This window comes from Baudoinia panamericana, assembly GCF_000338955.1.
Source record: "Baudoinia panamericana UAMH 10762 unplaced genomic scaffold BAUCOscaffold_3, whole genome shotgun sequence".
Taxonomy (NCBI): domain Eukaryota; kingdom Fungi; phylum Ascomycota; class Dothideomycetes; order Mycosphaerellales; family Teratosphaeriaceae; genus Baudoinia; species Baudoinia panamericana.
The window spans coordinates 374179-392855 of record NW_006911259.1 but is presented as its reverse complement, the minus strand read 5'-3'; the positions used below and the strand labels follow the sequence as shown (position 1 = coordinate 392855).

The window sequence follows — 18677 nt, the reverse complement described above, 5'->3', positions numbered from 1 at the left end:
ACACCTTCTTCGACTCAACCGCTCCTCATGCAAAGGCAGCGCAGACACCGCTTCAGCATCTCCTGACTTACCTTCTCGAATCCTGAAGCTCGGCCAAGGACTTCCCTATGGCGACTTCAGCTAATCTAACCCCGGGCGCCATACCGGCAAATGGACATGGCGATCCCTTCGTTGGACCTGGCACAGGCGCACTCAGATACGGTTCCTTCGACACCGACCATTTTTCTATGTACTCATCCAAGTCGCCTTCTCACGCCCGACGCGCTCTGGAAGCGCATCTGAGGGATACGGATCGCCGATTACAGGACGCTTCGAAGTTGGGCAGTACGTTACTGCAACAGCGCAAGGACCTCTCTGCGCGCTTGGAGGAAGTCAAGCAGGTCCAGCAGGATGACGAGCTTCCAACCGATCTGCGTAAGAAGCTCACGGAGCTGGAACGCGAATACAATGAGATTGGGAAGGAGTCTGCGCGCGCCTTCCTGACACGACCCAAAGCCGCACAAGCCAGTGAGAACGGTGCCACGCCGACTGTGCTGAGCGGCCAGGCTCGTGAGTCGCCGACCAAGGTCTCTGCTCCGTCGCGGAAGCAGCGCAATCAACCGAGCAGTCGTGTGCACGACATTGAGTTCGCCACCGAGATTAGTACCTCGTTGCTTGCTCAAGTCAGGCAGCTGCAGGCGGCATTAGCTGAGAGGGATGAGACGTTGAGGGAGACCGCGTCTGCGAAAGCGCGCCTAGAGGCAGAGGCGACTGGTTTGGTAGGGCGCATCAAGCAGATGGGTGAGCATGAGCAGCGATACAAGGACGATAGTTGGAACCTAGAGATGAAAATTCAAGAGCTGGAAGGAAGCTTGCGTGAAACGACAGACAAACATGACCGTGTCCACCAATCGCTCAGAAGCGTAGAGTCCGAGAAGACTGCGGCGCAACGTGAGCTGGACGACCTGCGAGTCATCCATGATAAGCTGAACGAAGACCACGCGGCGAACAAAAGGCAGCAGGAGGTCGACATGCACAGTCTTCGCAGGGATGTCGCCACGCATCAGACAGAACGGCAGACCTTGCAGAAGAAGATCGACGATCTGACTGCTCAGAATACAGAGCTGGCAAGAGCACTGTCTTCACACTGGAGCCAACCTAGTGAGGTTGCTGACCATGACCTTGCCACGCCGATGGAAGAAGACTACGGGGATGACCTTACTCCTGAGCACTCCGAGCCGCCTTCTCCGGTCAAAGGCACGCCACGGCACGGTATGCTGGAGTCGGAGACTCTGAAATCCAGTCTCAACCATGCACACCGCATGATTCAGAACCTTAAGAACAACATCCACCGCGAGAAGACCGAGAAGGTCGAGCTCAAGCGCATGCTGCAGGATGCCCGGGACGAGCTTGAAGCGCGCCGTGGTGAGACTGGCGTAACGGCTGCTAACATGGCGAAAAAGCGCAGCCGTGACACGGACAGCAGCAAGTTCAAGAGGCCTGCCAGGCCTGATCGACTCGGCGCGAACAGAAGCAGTACGACCGAAGTTATGGAGGATGAGCCGGACTGGGAAGATCATGAAGGCCAAAGTACGCCGAGCAAGTCACGCTTCCCCATGGCTGCTGCAGGTGTAGTGGCTGGTGTTGGTGGCATCGCTACGTTCGAGCATGTTGCAATTGGCGGTGCCGAGACGGATGCCACCGATGCCTTCGAAACCGCAAACGAGCGTGACACAACTACCGAGACCGAAACCTTTGAGACCGGAAACGAGGATCTAGGTGCCGACGACAGCGACCTTACAGAGACTGAAGGTGGCCTTCTTGGTCGCTCAGGCACCGTGCGCGGAAGCGGCGTCACTCCACTCGTGGGTGCAAAAGTGGGCAGGCGCCGCTCGTTGCAGTCTACCGCATCAGCCTCCGATGACGAAGCCGAGAATGTGTCGACGCCGGTGCAGAGTCAACAGCCGAAGTACCGTCTTCGAATGAGCCGTGGGAACCGTCCTTCGAGTCGGCTCAATGACGTCTTAGCGGACAGTCCGAGCCTACATAGCCCGTCTTCAAGCGTCGGGACGCCGCAGCCTGCTGGTCCGAGCCTAGGTGATGAGCTCAATGCGCTAGACGATGGCAGCCTTGCAGGAACGCCAAGCAGACTGTCCATAATCTCTACTGCGTCACCAGAAACCGAACGGCAAATGAGCCTTGAGCCAGAAACACCTGCTGAGCTAGACGCAGAAGATGGGACAGTCGCAACTAAGGGGAAGGCGGATGGTGAAGCAGTGGATGAGCCCGAGATAGGCAGTCCTGTCACTAGCCCCGAGCATAACAAGCCTGAAGGCGAACAAGCGCAAATGGCGTCCCAGGCGAATGCCGCTATGCTCGCCCATGAGTTTGCCACCCGGAAGGCCAACATGGTAGATGCAGGTGTCATGACGGATCCGTGGGAGCCGGAGAAGGAAACTATCGTACAGAAGCAGACTTTGACTGACCGCGCTGGCGAGCTTGTTGGTGGAGCTCTTGCTGGGTTTGGCATTGGACGCATAGGACAGAGTAGGGAAGTCAAGGATGAGCCAAGTGTTGAAGATGCTCCGCTCCAGAATGTTGTACCGACCTCGATCGCGCACGATACGACGGAAGGCGGTGCCGGTCCTACTCAGGAACTTCCAGCCGTCCTCCCTACTGCGGCAACTGCGGCCGATGACAGCGTCGACGTTAAGCAACCTCATCCACTGGACGACGTGCAAGAAGCAGGCGTTGAGATGGTAAAGGAGCCGAAATCTTTGGCGGGCGCTGTAAGTGGGCCGCTCATGGAAGCTAAAGAGGCAAATGCGGCACCGGAGAGTAAGGTTGTGGCCCCCTTCGAAACATCAAGCATAGTCTCGCAAGACACTGTCCCGAGCTTGCCGCATCCATCAATGAGCGTGCCGGAGCACCAGGCCAGTACGCTACAACAGATCACAGCTACCGCTTCGAATCCAGCTGTGCCGCTCACTGCAGCTGCACCATTCGCGGTCAATGCTGGGAGGTCGCTCCAAGACTTCAGCTTTTCAGCGATAGATGCGCAAACACTCGAACCCACCTTGTTGCCGGAAGCTTCGCCCATGCTATTGTCGCCGTCAATGCCGTTGACGCCATTGACGCCGAACTTGCCGAGACGCAGCTCTCGCAGGCTTGACAGCCTTTTGGATGACGGCGAGCAGCCCGCGGAAGCTCCGGAATACACCACCAGCCATGCCATCCCAGGCACGGACGCCGCTCGGCCGGGCGCAAGTTTCTTCTTTGGCAACATGCCACCACCGCTGACACGTACCCGGTCCCGGTCAATGCCTGCTAAGAGGACAGATGTCGAGAGCGCCATGACACTTGCGGAACCCAAGGTCTTCGGTGGCGTTCGTACCGCGGCTGACGGCATACCTATGCTGGTCTTTGGGGATGAAGATGAAACGGAGCCTGACACAAGCGTGCCGCTCAACAGCTTCTCGAACAGCGAAGAAGACGCGAAGCCTGCGATATCGCCCGAGGAAGCGCTGCCGATGCCTTCACCCATGCCGATTCCGAAACCTTTGCAGATTCGGAAAGCCGTCAGTGACGAGGGCTCGCAGACGACGGTATCCGGCGCAGAAATTGACGACATGCTGTACAACAAGAGCCGCACGTCATCGATGGTCTCGGCGGTTACTGATCCGGGATACTCGCCTAGTAAGTTGGCGGCGTCGCCACAGAGGAGGTCAATGGACGGCATGGCACCTGGCGACGGTGCGTCGCCTAGTCGCGCGCCACGTCGGCCAGCAAGTGCAACGGCTCTGCGCGGCAAGGGTGCTGTTGGGGCCGCCCCGCCCCCATTGCCTGAAGATTTCACGCAAAAGATCACCGCCGCTCAAAAGGTTCCATCTGCGGGCGGACCGGCTGCGGCAGGTACTATGGGTCCGCCGCTCATGCCGGCCTCAGCGTATAGGCAGAACCGTGCGAAAACGCCTGTTGATCGCAGTCAAGATCGATCACTGTCACGCGATGGGACAACGCCAAGGGCTGTTAGACCGCGGGACAGCAAAGCAAGGGTACACAGCCCGTCTCGTGCTTCTCGCCGCACGTCTGTATCGTCTTTCGCTTCAGAGCTCGACGAGCGCTTCAACATCACGCGAGGCGACCTGATCTATCCCAGCGATGTCACACCTGCCACAGATCCTCGAATGATACAAGCCATCACACAGACGATGATTGGAGAGTATTTGTGGAAATACACGCGTAAGGCTGGACGGAGCGAGAAGTCCAACACCAGACATCGGCGTTTCTTCTGGGTGCATCCTTACACGCGGACGCTATACTGGAGCGAGCAGGATCCAAGCACTGCGGGCAGAAATATGTTGAAAGCGAAGAGCATGGCCATCACAGCCGTGCGGGTCATCACGGATGATAACAGCTACCCTCCAGGCCTGCATCGGAAATCCATTGTTGTTGTTACGCCTGGGCGTGAAATCGTCTTTACAGCCCCAACCGGGCAAAGACACGAGACATGGTTCAACGCGCTTTCGTACCTGCTACTGCGGACAGAGCAAGAAAAGCAAGAAGCCGAAGATACATTCAATCAAGACGACATCAACGAGTTCAATCCTGGCTTCAGCATTCGTCGAAGCATCAGCCGCCTAACTGGCCGAGACCGTAGCCATGACCGAGCAAGCTTGAGCAGCTACAACAGCCGAACGACCCGCACGAGTAGTCCTCAGCGGCGTGAGGCTGGTGGCAGTCTCGCGCAAAGACAGTCTCGAGCTGCGCTCGCAAACAGGGACGCACCAACACCTACACTTACGCCTACACCTGTCGTTGCTGCTGACCCGCCAGCTGATCCAAGTGCCTCACGAACAAGCACTATGCGCGACTCTACCAGCATTGGTGGTGGGCGGTTGAACTCCCTAACGAGCAGGTTCAGACCATCGAGCAGTCTGCGGGGGAGCTTCTCCACCAACCGTGCGCGATCTAGTTTCAGTGTACGGGGCCGCGGTGCTGGAGATCCCAGCGATATCTACGATGCCAGTGTCATCGAGGGCAGCGCCGAAGACCTACGCAATGTCATTGAGAGGCAAGAGCGGGAGGCGGACAGGCTCGAGAACGTGCGAGCGTGTTGTGATGGTAAGTCTGGTGTTTGTTATAGTGAGTCCACTGTCAGCGCTAACGGCTCCACAGGCAAGCACGATGTCGGATCATTGTCACGGAGTGGAAGACACTCCAGCATGTCCTCCAGAGTCGGGAGTCAGTCGCATTCCCACGGTCACAGTCATCCCAGGGCGGAGCCGATGAAGGACTCCGCGCGTCCAAGGAGAGGCGAGTGATGGAATTTCGTTGTGTCTTAAGGTGTGCTCTAGTACGCTGGGCGTTTGCCACTGCCTCGACGTCAGAATTTCTTCTTTAGTTTGCGAGAACTGCGTGTTCGGACTTGCTACATACGACAAGCGTAATCCTTGGCTCTCCACTGACACGGAAACGAGCTGTTAGGACCAATAGATACACTGGTGATACTCGGATAATACGGTTCTCTACAATTTGGCACACGTCGACCTTTCACGCCATCGCGGGAAACAGATCGGCTGCCCAGCGTTTATACCAGCCCATCTTCCGACCCATTTTTGGCACTTGGCCATCTGCGATCATGTGTCTGATATTCCTCTTACCTTCCTGCTCGAGTCGAGCGTGCCATAGATCAGGCGTGTCACAAATGATCCAGTCAAAGCCGGTCTCGATAAGCCTGCATCATGAGATACCAGCGTCAGCAAGTCCGGAAACAGTTCAACGTTGCGATAACTGACCAATTGAAGTCGCTTCGATAATCGTGACCGTCTGACGAACCGGCGCCCGCCTGCGCATCGAGTGTCATAGGCGCCTTGTTCTCCTTATATGTGTAGACAGTATTGCCCGGGTGCAGGTCTTCTGGGAGGGAGTAATTGGCAGTGTCGAAGCTGAGTTGGCGGTTAGTATGATCATACAAAGAAGCGTGCCGGGGGAACGTGCAATGACACGGGATCTAAGTTCGGCCAGGTGAAGTCGCCGGGTGCGTAGCTGCAGCATGATTTAGCAGTTTCTCTCACAACGGTGCGTCTATGATCTCGTACAATACGCCAGTAGTACCAATTGGACTTTCGCTGCTCTGAGCATAGTCCAGCACTTCCTGTAATGGCCCGCCTGTATTCTTGAGCTCGACCTCGATGCTAATGGTATAGTTTGTCTGGCTGTACCGCTTCGCCGAATCTAACGTATCAAACATCGTGTAGTATTTCGCCTCGTAGACCGGAATATGCGCTAATCGGATGCCGCTTCTGAAGGCGTCCTGGACCCAAGGCAGGGCTTCAAACTCTTCAGGAGTCGGATAGAATACAGCCTGCAGCTTGTAGATGCACCATTCGTTGGCAGGCACACCGGCTCTGTTTGTCAAGTGTTTCAGTGCCCAATAAGTCGGCTCGATCGCAGCCTTGTCCTTGAAGTCCAACTGCAGGACCACGTTCATGCCTGAGTCGAAGATGGAGTTGATCATCTGCTGCAAGCTTGGTACGTACTCGTTCCGGACACCGCCCTGTTCGTCACGGAGACGGAGGTTCTCAAGTCCACCTGGTCCGGAGAAGTTGAAGGACCCCACTGGTGGATTGTAGCCTTGCCCGGTAAATGGGTTGTATGCCGGCTGGCCAGTAACTTCGCCGATATCTGTGACCCGGCCAGCGTGGAAATCGTGCAGCATAGGTAGCCCGCCATCTGGGGTTAGACGAATGTCCGTCTCTATGCATTCGATGCCGGCCTCGCTAGCCCTGAAGTAGGAGTCTCTGGAATTCTCGGCAGTGCCATTCCATCTGATATCGATGCAATTAGTGATTACCTTCCATGCAAGCTCCGACTATATTGAAGTGTACCGCAGGCCTCGGTGGGCGCAGAGTATGCGCAGGTCATCGTGATGTGTACGAAAAGCATCGATGATCTGGGCGTATTGTTAAGGATATGGACATTGAGCTGCCCAAGCGCACGACCAACCAACCTTATGGACATCGTAGGGTTGTCGTGCCGCCTTGACATAGACTCCTGGGCCCAGCGAGCTAAGCATGATGGAGAAAAGCATAATGAGCGTCGCACCAGTAGTAACGCCGAACGCCAAGTACCACATGATGAGCCTAGTACCGTTTACTGGTTTGCGATACTGCCACATCTGGTCAAGAGATTGCTCACTGTGTGCTACACCGACACTGTGACAATGTTCGCTGATGAGAGGACTATCGAGCCAGCTTGCCATCCATCTTTGCCAAGCAATAAGTAACGCCGTAAGGCTGCCAAGATGCAATTCATATGGTTGCGGGCGATGCTGCTCGACCAGTCCGTAAGCCGATTCAGCCTCCGACCTCCTCCACGTTGCCAAAGCGCCCTGGTCGTGGCAGCCTCAACACAGAGAATCGCTTAGGCTGGGAAACACCTCGGTCTCACCTGCAAGGAGGTTCCGCGAGACAACAAAGCAACCTTACCGTGTCATCCGCATCTTAGCTTCTGCAAGCATAGTCGTTGCGGTATGCGACTTGCCTGTCATGCAGCGACGACATTTGTCATCTCTTATGAAGAAGGCTGCGTTGCGGAACAGATTCCACATTCGTGGCGTCTACGAGGTTGATCAATAATGTCATTTCGGGCCATCACCACCATGGAATACCCAAGTGCATGTGTCATGCCACGATAGCAATGCCACGATCGCATAAGCCGCCTCCGGTCGGAGACTCGAATTACCATCGAGTAAGCAACATGATGCTACTTAAATCTCAATATATGTATCATATGTGATTTCAGTCTCATAGCATACAGCTGAGTGTCTCCTACCCTCCATCTTTACCCTTCGCTCCCCGCAGAGCCTATCATCGCGGCCGCCCCAGGACAACATGCCCTCGTACGTAGTCACCGGTAGCAACCGCGGCCTGGGATACGCTTTCCTCGTCCACCTGGCGGCAATCCCTGGCAACACCGTGATCGGGCTCGCGCGCGACGTTGCTAAAACCAAGGAGAAGCTGGCCACAGACGGCATCAACAACGTCCACGTCTTCGCAGCGGACATCACCGACATCAAAGCCCTTCAGCTAGCCGCCGAGGAGACGGCGAAGATCACAGGCGGCTCCCTTGACGTGTTGATCAACAATGCCGGCTATGTGTCGAAACAGAGCGCATGGTCAAGCCTGCCAGACATCACGCCCGAGGCACTGGAGGAAGACCTACTTACCTCCTTCAAGATCAACGTCGTCGGGGTAGCGCACACCATCAGCGCCTTCCTGCCTCTTATCCGAAAGGGCCAGCAAAAGAAAGTCATCACCATCTCCACCGGTATGGCCGACTTGGACTTCACCAACCACTTCACCATCCCCATAGCAGGCCCATATGCCGTCTCCAAAGCCGGTACCAACGAGCTCGTGGCGAAATACAACGCCGCTGCCGGCAAGGCCGAAGGCATCCTCTTCATGTCCATTAGTCCGGGAGTTGTTGCCACGAGCGACGAGCCTCCGACTGAGCAAGACATGGCTGGCGCTCAAGCGATGTTTGCAATGTTCAGCGCGTACGCGCCGGACTTTAAAGGTCCGATGCAGCCGGCTGAGAGCGTTCAGATGGTCATGCAGGTGGTTGATAAGGCGACGGTTGAGACGATGGGAGGAGCGTTTGTGAGTCATTTCGGCACGAAGCAGTGGTTGTAAGTTGTTAGTAGCCTTGAGCAAGACCATTTAACTAGGTAAAACTGTAATGTCAAATACTGTTGTTATGCCACCCAGTCCATGGTGGGACACGCTTGAACGCTTCAGACCGAACTTCTTGCATCATCATAAACACATTCCCATGGGGTCTACTTATACTTCCGCTCTTTCTCATGCTCCTCCTTCACAAACCGAACAAACTGCTTCTTATGAACCATCCCTGCGTACTTGCCCTCCCTAAGCACGCAGATATACCGCAACCCAAGCTTGACAAAGCACTCGAACACCAGATCCATAGGACTCGTAATGTCCAAAGCCACGGGAGCGGGATCGATAAAGGGCGTGAAGTCTGTCAGGTCGTGCTCATCCGCCGGCGCGTGTTGACGGTCACTCGCACCATCCGGGCCAAAAGGATCATGCCTGGATTCAGCGACGCTGCTCTCCTGTCCAGACCACTGGTCTTGTGGACTATCTCGAGGACTCATGAGACACAGCTTGTTATCGTCGCTTTCGAGGCGGTCGAGCGCGTATTCCAGGTCGGGAGCGGGTATCATGCCCACCAAGATGCCATCTCGGAGGACTGGAAGGCCTCCGTCTAGCTCACCGGCCATGTGCAGGTACTGCAGCTTCATCCGCAACTGAGTGGCGGGCACAAGAGGCGAGGTCGTAATGTCCACGAACCGATTCCGTCGGGGTGGATCTGTGATATCGCCCAGCTCGGACGTGAACACCGGGCGTGCCTTTGCGTCGAGGTAAGGGTATGCATTCATGTCGGTCAGGAGGTCGTAGATGCTCAAGGGTTCCAAAGCGTCAGCCGTCCACTTCGCGATGAGAACGCCTAGTGAGAAGGGCAACACGTGCTCTAAGCTGCCAGTCAACTCAAACAGAATAACGGCCAGCGTTACCGAAAGCCGAGTGACACCGCACATGGTGGCGCCAGCGGCCACCAACGCGTAAACGCCAGGTACCACGCAGCCTTCAGGGTTGCCGTCCGCTGGACAGCCTGCAAAGAGGCCGAAGTCTGGATACCGGAGTGTCAAGTACTGGACACAATGACCAATTATTCTTCCCAGCAAGCCGCCTATGACCATGGACGGGACATATATGCCTGCTGGAACTTTGACACCGAAAGTGACGACAGTAAGCGCAGCCTTGATCACGAATGCGACGCATAGATACCAAATGATGCTGGGTATGCGATCCTGTGTTGGGCATAATCCGGTCCCGCTGCTGGTGAAAGCATCGCAAGGTGCAGCAAGCTCGAAGAGCAGCTCGGCCACCGGTAAGCGCGTATACCGATTCCAGTAGCTGACCAATCCAGTGATGATTGACACTAGTACTACTTCGACGATGGGGTATTTCTTGATGACGGTGATCTTCCGGAATGTCTGCGCCCAGAAGCGAGACGCTTTGATGAACAGCGCTCCGGTCGCGCCACCAAGCATGCCGAGAAGTGCGAAGACGATCAGCTCGAAGAAGCGCCAGTCGCTCAGGTAGCGCACCTGGAAGAGTACAATCTTCTGAGTGCCATACGGGTTGAAAAACTTCAGGGAAAGTGCGGCGGCGATGCAACAGAAGAAGGTCCGAAACAATGTTTTCGGTGGGAAATAGTATGAAACTTCTTCCAAGCTGAACAGCACGCCTCCAATGGGCGCTCCGAAGGCCACAGCGACTCCTGCTGCTGCAGAGGCTGAGAGTACTTCGCGTCGTTTGCCATCGTTAGTGCGATACTTTGCGAACAGACGACAGGCGATGTTGCCGATGCAGGTCGCAATGTGCACGTACGGGCCCTCTTTGCCAATCGACAGACCAGATGCGACACTCAGTATCAGGCCGATGGTCTTTGCAATAAGCGTTCTGAGACCGAGGTAGCCGTGCAGGACAAAGCCGGACAGTATGACCTTGACTTCGGCGACTCCACTGCCGGCCGCCGGATAGTAGATGACGGGCGGTCGTTGGGCAGCCTCCTCGAATCTCCGGGTTGGGCTCATGCTTGCTCTGCGGCCTTCCGTGTCATCCTTGGAGGAGTGGTGACGGTCGGCGCCCAGATTTTCATCTAGCGTAGAAAGTGAGATGGCAGAGGAGACGACCGTCTTCGTTTGCAATGTAACGACACACCCCAGAGTGGCTAGCACAACCACCCAGATAATGTACGCCACGAAGTCCGTCCACATCTTACTGTCGCCTTGTATGTGCAGAAGATCCGACCAACGTGCCCAATCGTCGCATATACTGGCGCCAGTGCAGCACCTTCTCTTACTGTAGTACCAGCGCCTTGTGCAATATCCAGACTTGTAGTCGAACAGACCGGCTTCCGTAACGTCGATGACATACGCAAAGCCGGCCGTGATCACGCCAATAATTGCGACTATGATCCAGCCTTGTCCGGCGTCGAATAATGCCCGCACCCTGCCCCTGAAATCCTTCCGGCTTCTGAGCTCTTTCACGCGAAAAGCGTCCGCGATGCTGTCGTGTACCCAATCGGTCGAAGTGAACTGATCGTACCACACCCGATCGTCGAAATAAGAAGACTGCTTCGTTGACTCCACGTCATTCGGTTCAATCTGGTTTGCATCTGTACCCAGCGCTCTTGCAAGACGTCCGCCGAATGATGCACGCCGGCTTACGGCTCTCAAGCGTCCCGTGTTCACCTGGCTATGCTGCCTGCTAAGCGGGTAGCGCGGCGTGTTCGGGATGCTCGCGGGCAGCGTTCTGTAGCCGCTTGCTAGTCCATCTATCTGTGCTAGCAGTCCTGTGTTCTCGTCTGGAACAATGAGCCGTGACGGCATGCGAGACCTGAGGTCCAATTCTGATGTCCTCGATGATGCTATGCGTCCTCGTATGTCTACTGGCGGCACCGGTGTTGTTTGGGTGTGGCTAGCGTTCAGGTAGGCATTTCTGATCGCTTCCACTTCCCGTTCGCCCACCACATCGTCTTCTTGGTCGTCATTGTTGGATGCCACGCTGCGATAGGAGCGGGTGGATGCTACAGATTGCGACATCCTGGACACACGGTTGAAAGTGCTCAATTAGCTGCAGACAAGGTGGTAAGCTACTGTGACTGAAGGAAGGGGTGACCGATCCCATGTTTTGGTGGACAAGGAAGGAGCAAACTCTGAACAACGAATTGATGCTCTGATTGTGCTTGCAAAGCTGAGCGACTCAGGCAGCACAGGAAGTGAGGCAGCTGATATGACTGTTCCCGTCTTTCCACTGTGACTGGAGTCCCCGCGCTCCTAGAGGAACAGCAACTCACCAAGTCCATGCCCGTACTGTCACCTGAGGCAAGAGGAATGCCTGAAATCACCCGAGCAACCGCAGCGATGGAGCAAGTTGCCGCCCATCCTCATGATCAGCACCGTCAAGAAAACCACACGTCCAAGGGTAAGGAGCTTTTCTTAAGCTGACGCCGGCAGGAGTTTAATGGGTTCGGGTACGCGACAGGTGATCATCATCGTCGTGGACCCTCAAGGCGCTAGCACGTAACTGCTGCATATCATCCGTGCATGCATGGCGGGCGTCAGGTGGCTAATACCACACTACAATACGCGCAATAGGCGCACACAGTATGAATGCCACCATCTGTTCAAACGGACTGCATTCCGTTTATCCGCTTGGGAGTGGTACTTCATAGAAATTTATGTTGGCCCTCGCAGGTGGTGCCTTCGGAGACAGCTCCGAAGGTGAATGAAGGCTTGATCGCGCCTTACTGCCTTAACTGCAACTACATGGTCCAAGCTTTCATATGTCCCGCACGTTCAATGATCATTGCTTGAGCATTACTCCGGAAGGACTGTTACTTTACCGCACTCCAAGCAAGTAAGGAACTCCGAAGGACGCCTCCACCATGGCGGGCAAAGAAGCAACGGCAAACCCGCTCGTCATCACCGGCAAGGCACTCGACACTTCGCTCTCAGTCCAACTGCATCCCCTCGTGCTCCTCACCATCTCCGACTATATCACCCGCCACACACTGCGTGAACAGCAAGGCCCGATCATCGGTGCAATCATTGGCCAACAAAGTGGGCGGCAATACACACTCGAGCATGCCTTCGAGTGCAAGCTACAGGAAGTCAGCGGGAATGTCCTGCTGGACGGCGAATGGTTCAAGGACAGGCTGGAGTCATATAAGGAGGTGCACAAAGCGCCGGCACTCGATCTCGTAGCCATGTTCACGCTTGGTCCGGTAGCAGGTCCGCAAGACGTCCATTTGCCGCTGTTGAAGCAGGTTGCGGAGATCAATGGCAGCGACAGCATGATGCTTTTGCTCTTCCACGCGGAGCTGGTGGATCAGTTACAGGGCGGCAAGTTGCCAATCAGTCTGTATGAGTCGGTGACGGAAGGCGAGCAATCACAGGTTAAGTTCCGGGAGCTGAGCTTCGAGGTGGAGACGGGCGAGGCGGAGATGATTGGCGTGGATACGGTGGCCAAGGCAGGTGCTACTGCTTCGGCGGTGACGAAGGTTGAGCCGGTGCCGGCAGCAGAGTCCAGCAAGAAGGAGAAGGTCAAGGGGAAAGGCAAGGCTAAGGAGAAGGACGAGGAGGCTGCCAGTGAGAGCGTGTTGTCACCGGAAGACGACGAGCTCATCGCATCGCTCACTGCCAAAGTGAACGCCATCAGGATGCTCAACCAGCGCATCAACCTCATCCGCTCATACCTGGAGACGCTACCGTCAAGCTACCTCACAGACGCTTCCTCGAGCCAACCGCCACCCGACACCACTAACCACGTCCTACTCCGCAGCGTAAACTCCATGCTCTCACGGATCCCACTCCTCGCACCACCAGCACCCGTACTTGCACCCCCAACCGTAAACGGCTGGACAACCGAGGCAATAACAGCCCCCGATCCATCAACAACGCTACAATCGGCCGGTATCAAAGAGCGCCAAGACGTCCACCTCACGGCACTGCTCGCAGCACTCTCACGTTCCGTGGCCGAGGCGCAGAGTATGGGCAGCAAATTCCACATCGTTTCTCGCGACCGCGAAAGCAAGAACCGGAACACCTCGTTCGGCGTGAGGGGCGGGAGAGGCGGGTTCGGTGGTCTCGGTGGGGAGGATAGCTTGTTGAGCGAGAACGGCGGGTTTTAGAATGGCCTGTCGCGGTACACTTGACGTGACTTCACCTTTAGCGGGCATAGCGAACGGCGTATGGGGAATGATAATGGATGGATGAGGCTAAGCGGTGCATGGGTGGCGTCCAAGTGGGCCGCACGTGCACGGAATGATGAATGATGCAATATCTGTATACGCCGGGATGCATTCCCGTAGAAGCTTCGGACCAAAATGTAGCGACACGGCCGAGTAATCCTAAAGAACGCTGAATTCATGGTAAATCAGGCTCGAAAGAGATAGCCACCCTACCTTATGAAGAACTCCTTAGGATCCTCGCAGGACACTCCGATAACCTACAAGCTCAGGAACATATCGCCTATGTGCCGAACGCCATCCAATGCCGAACGCACTGACGGTCGTTCTCTGCTCCGCGAAACTCACTCCAACTTCGGGTTCGGAAGCTGAGCAGCTTCAACCGCCGCCGACAATCTGGACCTTGCCGCACGCTGAGATTGTTCTCGGGAACATGTATAGCAGAGAGGAGGGTATTCTCAGCCTCGTGTGTTCTCCTGGCGCAGACTTCCAGATAGGATGACTGGCGTTCCACCGCCAAGCACTTGACTGCCGGTACCAATGGCGACTCGACGGGTTGTTCGACACTTCCGATGGGTGCCCGCTCGCCACAAGAAGACTCAGGCGGATCAACAGGCATCTCATCGTCCAATTCGCTGCCAAACCAAGCTTGCGTCGTTGCAGCCATCGAGGCCTCGTACTCACGTACCTCCGGAGGGTTTCTCAGCCTCCGTCTCCGCCAAATCCTCCTCCATGGTCTTCCAGCCGCTACCCCAACTGCCATCCCACCCAGCTTGTTCGGTCCTGTAATGCTCGGGAATATCCTCCGGCCGAACTTCGCAACGTAACAAGCTATAACCGCCACGAGTCCCAACTCGCCTTTTCTCCGGACGAGCGTACTTCTCGTAGCGCTGACTCGGGTAGTTGCGAGAGATGGCAAAGCATCTGTCACGGTACTCTTCCTCCGCTGCCTCAAGCTCCGGATTCGGCGGTGCACTCCAAGAGTTTGCATCAAGGCTGACAGCTTGCAAGGCTTCGACTTTCGCGTACAGGCTGTTCTGAACATTCGTCAGTTGGCAGGGTCCGCATGCCTGAATTGGGTGGAGAGCGAGCAGTGGCCCACTGTGACAAGCCGACTTAGGCGGACTGGCTTTCCTTGATTGTGTGGTAAAGCTGCCACCGCATGTGCTGAGGCGGATCTGGACTGTGTGCTTGCAGGCGTACACTATGTTCCAAGTTTTGCACATGGTGGCCTATTTGGTGGCTGGGTGAGCAGATGTTGTTGTGGTAGTAATGGGGTTTGCATTGATAGAAAAGTGATAGAACAGACTGAGTTGGACTCATCTGATCCGTCCCACGGGGATGATTCGTGACGGCCAGGGGAGCCGTTCTTATGTGGATCATTCGAGCATGTGTTGTTGCCATAGGCAGGTGAGACACTGAGCTCGTGTCGGCCTCCAGGCGCGCTTGCTACGCTTGTAAGTCGGGTGACGGACTATGAAATGGTGGGAAGGTCGAACTTATTCATTGAGGATACACTTGCCGCTTGAGCTGGCCAAAGGTGCGGCGTGTGTAGAATCAATTGCGCTTCGTGCCTTCTCAAAGCGGAAGACCCTAGGGCAACCATGACTTTTGATGCACTGAGCCAACTATGGTAAGGCTCGAGTGACAGTCAGGCATCATTAAAAAGCCTGTGTCTGAACCACGCTCTCGCAATCGAGATCTCTTCCGACAATGCGGTGCATTCGTGCTCTTCTTACAGACTCTTCCTGGCCCGCCATCAAGGATCATGAACCACCACAACTATCAGTACAAGCGCGCCGCGTCTCGAATGAGCGCTCAGAGAACACGCAGGGTATATCGCCAAAAGTTCAACCCAAACCGTAGCACAGAATGCACCAAATTGGAACGAGCGTGCGTCAATCAATATCGCACAATAGGCGTCCCAGCCACCTCATCCGTAAGCAGCACACCACTCTTAGACCCGGACTTAACAACATGATCCATCCAATTCTGCGCCTTCTTCTCCCGCTTCTGCCACCACTTCGTCTTCGCCAAACGACCGCCCCGCGGCGCTGGAGGCGCCGTCTGCGGGGAGGTTGGAATTTCCACGATATTCTGGTGCCGCGAATCGTACATTCTATTATAGCCATCCGAGCTAGGTTTACGTGAGAAGTTGAGAGATTCGCTCGTGGTCCGGGAGTGCAGGCTGGGAGTATGCTCGATGGGCTTTGCAACGTGACCGGCTTCGCTGACTGCGCGGCTCAGGCCGGTGGTGGGGCCGCCCGCGACGCGGGAGTAGTTGATGAGCGTTGCCTTGCCGAGAGTGACAGATGCGGGACTCTCCGCCTCTCGAGTCGGTCCGGATAGATCTGGCGTATACGGTGTGTTTATGCTTGTGCTGCGGATCCGTTCTGATGTGATGTCCGGTGTGACCGGCGAGCTGTCGGACGGAGTATAGTGCTCGAAGTCAAAGTCGCTGATAGAAGTAAAGTTGGCGCTCGTGATCGGTGTCTCCGTCTCGGTTGGCGGTCGTGGAGGTGCTGCAGTGGGCTGCGGAAGCACGTATATATGCTCCGCGAAGGGCGTGTCTAACAAGGCGGGCGCGGGCATGCCCATACGGGCGGCTAGGACAGCACCACTCTCAGCAGTGGCAGGTCCTAATTCTTCGGTCGATGGTTCTTGCTCCGAAAGTACGGTAATAGTTTCGTCGGAGACTCCCACCATGGGTTTGACGGCCATTTTGCTAGGCTGGGCGTCGTAACTTGCAGCAGAATCTTCGGTCTCATCTGCCTTCCACTGATCTAAACCTGGCAAAGGCGGAAGCTCGCGGTTAAGGTTGATAGCTGGTCGAAGCTTTTGAGACGACGGAGAAAGCCGGACATTTGAGCGACCGCGTTCAGATGTAGATCCAGATGTGCCAGGTCTACTGTCGTCGAGGGTGCTGCTATCTTCATTCTTGCGGTGCGAGACCTGCCGCCTCCGCCACCTGCTGTGCGAAGAGTCTTCCGACGGCGCCAGATGAGAGGCAGCGGACCGATACGAGTCGACCGACGTGCGACCTTTGTCGAGGCTTGACTTCCTGCTACTCAGTGCAGCCCCCGGCTTGACGTATTCGATGAATCTGCGCGTTACGCTGCGAGAGCGGCTCCGGGGCCGTGGTGACACTTCTGCGTCACGAATTCCTTTTGATGAGCCAGGCCTTACAAAGTCTTTCATTGACTGAGTGATGCTTCTCCCTCTGCTCCGCGTACGGCTCGCCGCACGTTCCAGTGGCTGACGCCGCAAGCTGTCAGATCTCTGAGGGAATGGTCCTTGGTTGCGATCAGGCATGGCTGCCTCTCCAGCTTCACTCGGTGATCGCATTTCGGCAATCGCTTTGCTCTCGTGACGACTGTCCGGCCAAGCTTGGTGAGGCTGACGTGCGGCACGTGACGTAGGCACAGGTTTCCGCGCCAGTACTTTGACTGTATCCGGGATCTCTAGTTGTGTCGACAATTGCGTCGACGAAATGGTGTCCGCCCTAGCACTCCTCGTCAAGCCACCCGCTTCCCGTTTAGCATGCTCTGAACGCTCCTCTTGCGCCGCCTTGTGCATCATTATTTCGTACCGCATGCGGTCCAGGTGAGACGCTTCCGCCGTTGGCAAGGTGCTGACTCCAACACCTGACAGTAGCGCCTGCGTTGAGGCTCTTTTAGAACTTCTCGCAGGCGTCACGGCAGCAGAAGTCATGGCGGTTGATGCCTTCTCTGACCATTGGTAGTCCGTCCCGTCCGTCTGCGGCGTAGAATCATACGTGTCCACTGAGTCTGTCCGCGGTGCTGTCTTTGGCCTCTCCAGTACGTCGATCTTCGGCGGTAGCATAGCACTCCTTACAGGGCCTGAGACGGACCGTAGGTGTGAGTCAGCTCTTTGCCGAATATCTGACATTGCCTTGGATGGGGTTGCCATGAGCTCTTCAGCACGTAGTGTCGCGTTGTTCGCCGCATCCTCTCGCCCCTGTTCATCCCTCCTGCGTACAGAATCTAACCTAGAGCTCAGCTGCAGTCCGCTGAACGACTTGCGCTTGCTCGCACTTTGCCCACCGGCTAGTGACAGCCCTTGCGACTTGGTGGTCCCGTTGCTGAGCGCCGGTGGGGAGGCCTCTTTGATCGTAGCATAGTCCAGCTGCTGTTTGTGGTGGCTACCGTATTGCTCCTCGGAGACAATGTGCGATGGACGGAAGTTTTGCAGCACGTAAGCACAGGCCTGCCGTAGCTCGACATCCACGTGTGGTGATAGCGGTGGCCGAACGCTCTTCGGTGTGGGAGGCGGAGACTCTAGTTGGAACGATAGGTGGTCTTGAATGGCCTTGGTGTCGGCTTTGGAAGAGCCCAGCTTCTGTCACATATATCAGCCGAGTGGCAAAGTTTAGCGATCCCTCTCTCGGCCGGTGTGACATACCAACCGCGGGAGATCAAAGGTAAACTTGCGTGCCTTCGCCATGGCTCCCGATCCCTCTCTACGTGACGCACAATAACAATAGTATGGAGTTTTTGCTCGGCTTTGAACGACCAACGTCTCCGGGAAGTGATCGTCGAAGCTCAGCTCAACCTGAGACGTGAAACGTGAAACGAGGCTGCAGGATGCGGGTAAGACGCAAGTGATACAGGCTGCTCCTGCTCCTTCACACTCCGCAACTGCGGTGAGACGGGCTTGCTGAGAAGATGCCCTTAGTGCTCTCCGCCTGCAGGCTCTCGGTATAAGCAAGTCAGAGGCATGATTGTTGTCGCACTGGGAGGCTGTGATTATGCTCGCCGTGCAACGACCCAAGAAAATTATACGCCGCGATCCCTATAACCGCCCTTGATTCTCGGCTTCATATGAGTTGCTGGAGA

General features: G+C 55.9%; 7 protein-coding genes across 7 annotated transcripts; 3 read left to right on the top strand and 4 right to left on the bottom strand.

Annotated features, from left to right (window-relative positions):
• Positions 1-107: 107 nt before the first annotated feature.
• BAUCODRAFT_65546 (uncharacterized protein) lies at positions 108-5303 on the top strand (the record flags this gene model as incomplete). Its single annotated transcript, XM_007675559.1, has 5 exons — positions 108-2222; positions 2307-3320; positions 3498-4735; positions 4826-5103; positions 5158-5303. The coding sequence occupies 5 exons, from the start codon at positions 108-110 to the stop codon at positions 5301-5303; spliced, it is 4791 nt and encodes a 1596-aa protein (XP_007673749.1).
• Positions 5304-5480: 177 nt separating this feature from the next.
• BAUCODRAFT_31026 (uncharacterized protein) lies at positions 5481-7063 on the bottom strand. The gene is made up of 6 exons (XM_007675313.1): positions 6992-7063; positions 6870-6934; positions 6081-6809; positions 5980-6027; positions 5778-5927; positions 5481-5716 (listed from the first exon to the last, which is right to left on the bottom strand). The coding sequence occupies exons 1-6, from the start codon at positions 7055-7057 to the stop codon at positions 5533-5535; spliced, it is 1242 nt and encodes a 413-aa protein (XP_007673503.1). The 5' UTR covers positions 7058-7063; the 3' UTR covers positions 5481-5532.
• A 388-nt stretch (positions 7064-7451) lies between these two features.
• BAUCODRAFT_379497 (uncharacterized protein) lies at positions 7452-8748 on the top strand. Its single transcript, XM_007675721.1, has one exon. The coding sequence runs from the start codon at positions 7875-7877 to the stop codon at positions 8673-8675; it is 801 nt and encodes a 266-aa protein (XP_007673911.1). The 5' UTR covers positions 7452-7874; the 3' UTR covers positions 8676-8748.
• Positions 8749-8821: 73 nt separating this feature from the next.
• On the bottom strand, positions 8822-11461 carry BAUCODRAFT_65114 (uncharacterized protein; the record flags this gene model as incomplete). Its single annotated transcript, XM_007675542.1, has 1 exon — positions 8822-11461. The coding sequence occupies one exon, from the start codon at positions 11459-11461 to the stop codon at positions 8822-8824; it is 2640 nt and encodes an 879-aa protein (XP_007673732.1).
• A 747-nt stretch (positions 11462-12208) lies between these two features.
• Positions 12209-13934, top strand: BAUCODRAFT_379481 (uncharacterized protein). The gene has a single exon (XM_007675720.1). It carries the CDS (start codon positions 12520-12522, stop codon positions 13762-13764), a length of 1245 nt encoding a protein of 414 aa, XP_007673910.1. The 5' UTR covers positions 12209-12519; the 3' UTR covers positions 13765-13934.
• Positions 13935-14104: 170 nt separating this feature from the next.
• On the bottom strand, positions 14105-15047 carry BAUCODRAFT_22092 (uncharacterized protein; the record flags this gene model as incomplete). The annotated part of the gene is made up of 2 exons (XM_007675249.1): positions 14105-14469; positions 14510-15047. The coding sequence occupies 2 exons, from the start codon at positions 15045-15047 to the stop codon at positions 14105-14107; spliced, it is 903 nt and encodes a 300-aa protein (XP_007673439.1).
• Positions 15048-15723: 676 nt separating this feature from the next.
• Positions 15724-18285, bottom strand: BAUCODRAFT_120043 (uncharacterized protein; the record flags this gene model as incomplete). The annotated part of the gene is made up of 2 exons (XM_007675719.1): positions 15724-18180; positions 18244-18285. The coding sequence occupies 2 exons, from the start codon at positions 18283-18285 to the stop codon at positions 15724-15726; spliced, it is 2499 nt and encodes an 832-aa protein (XP_007673909.1).
• Between the last annotated feature and the right edge of the window lie 392 nt (positions 18286-18677).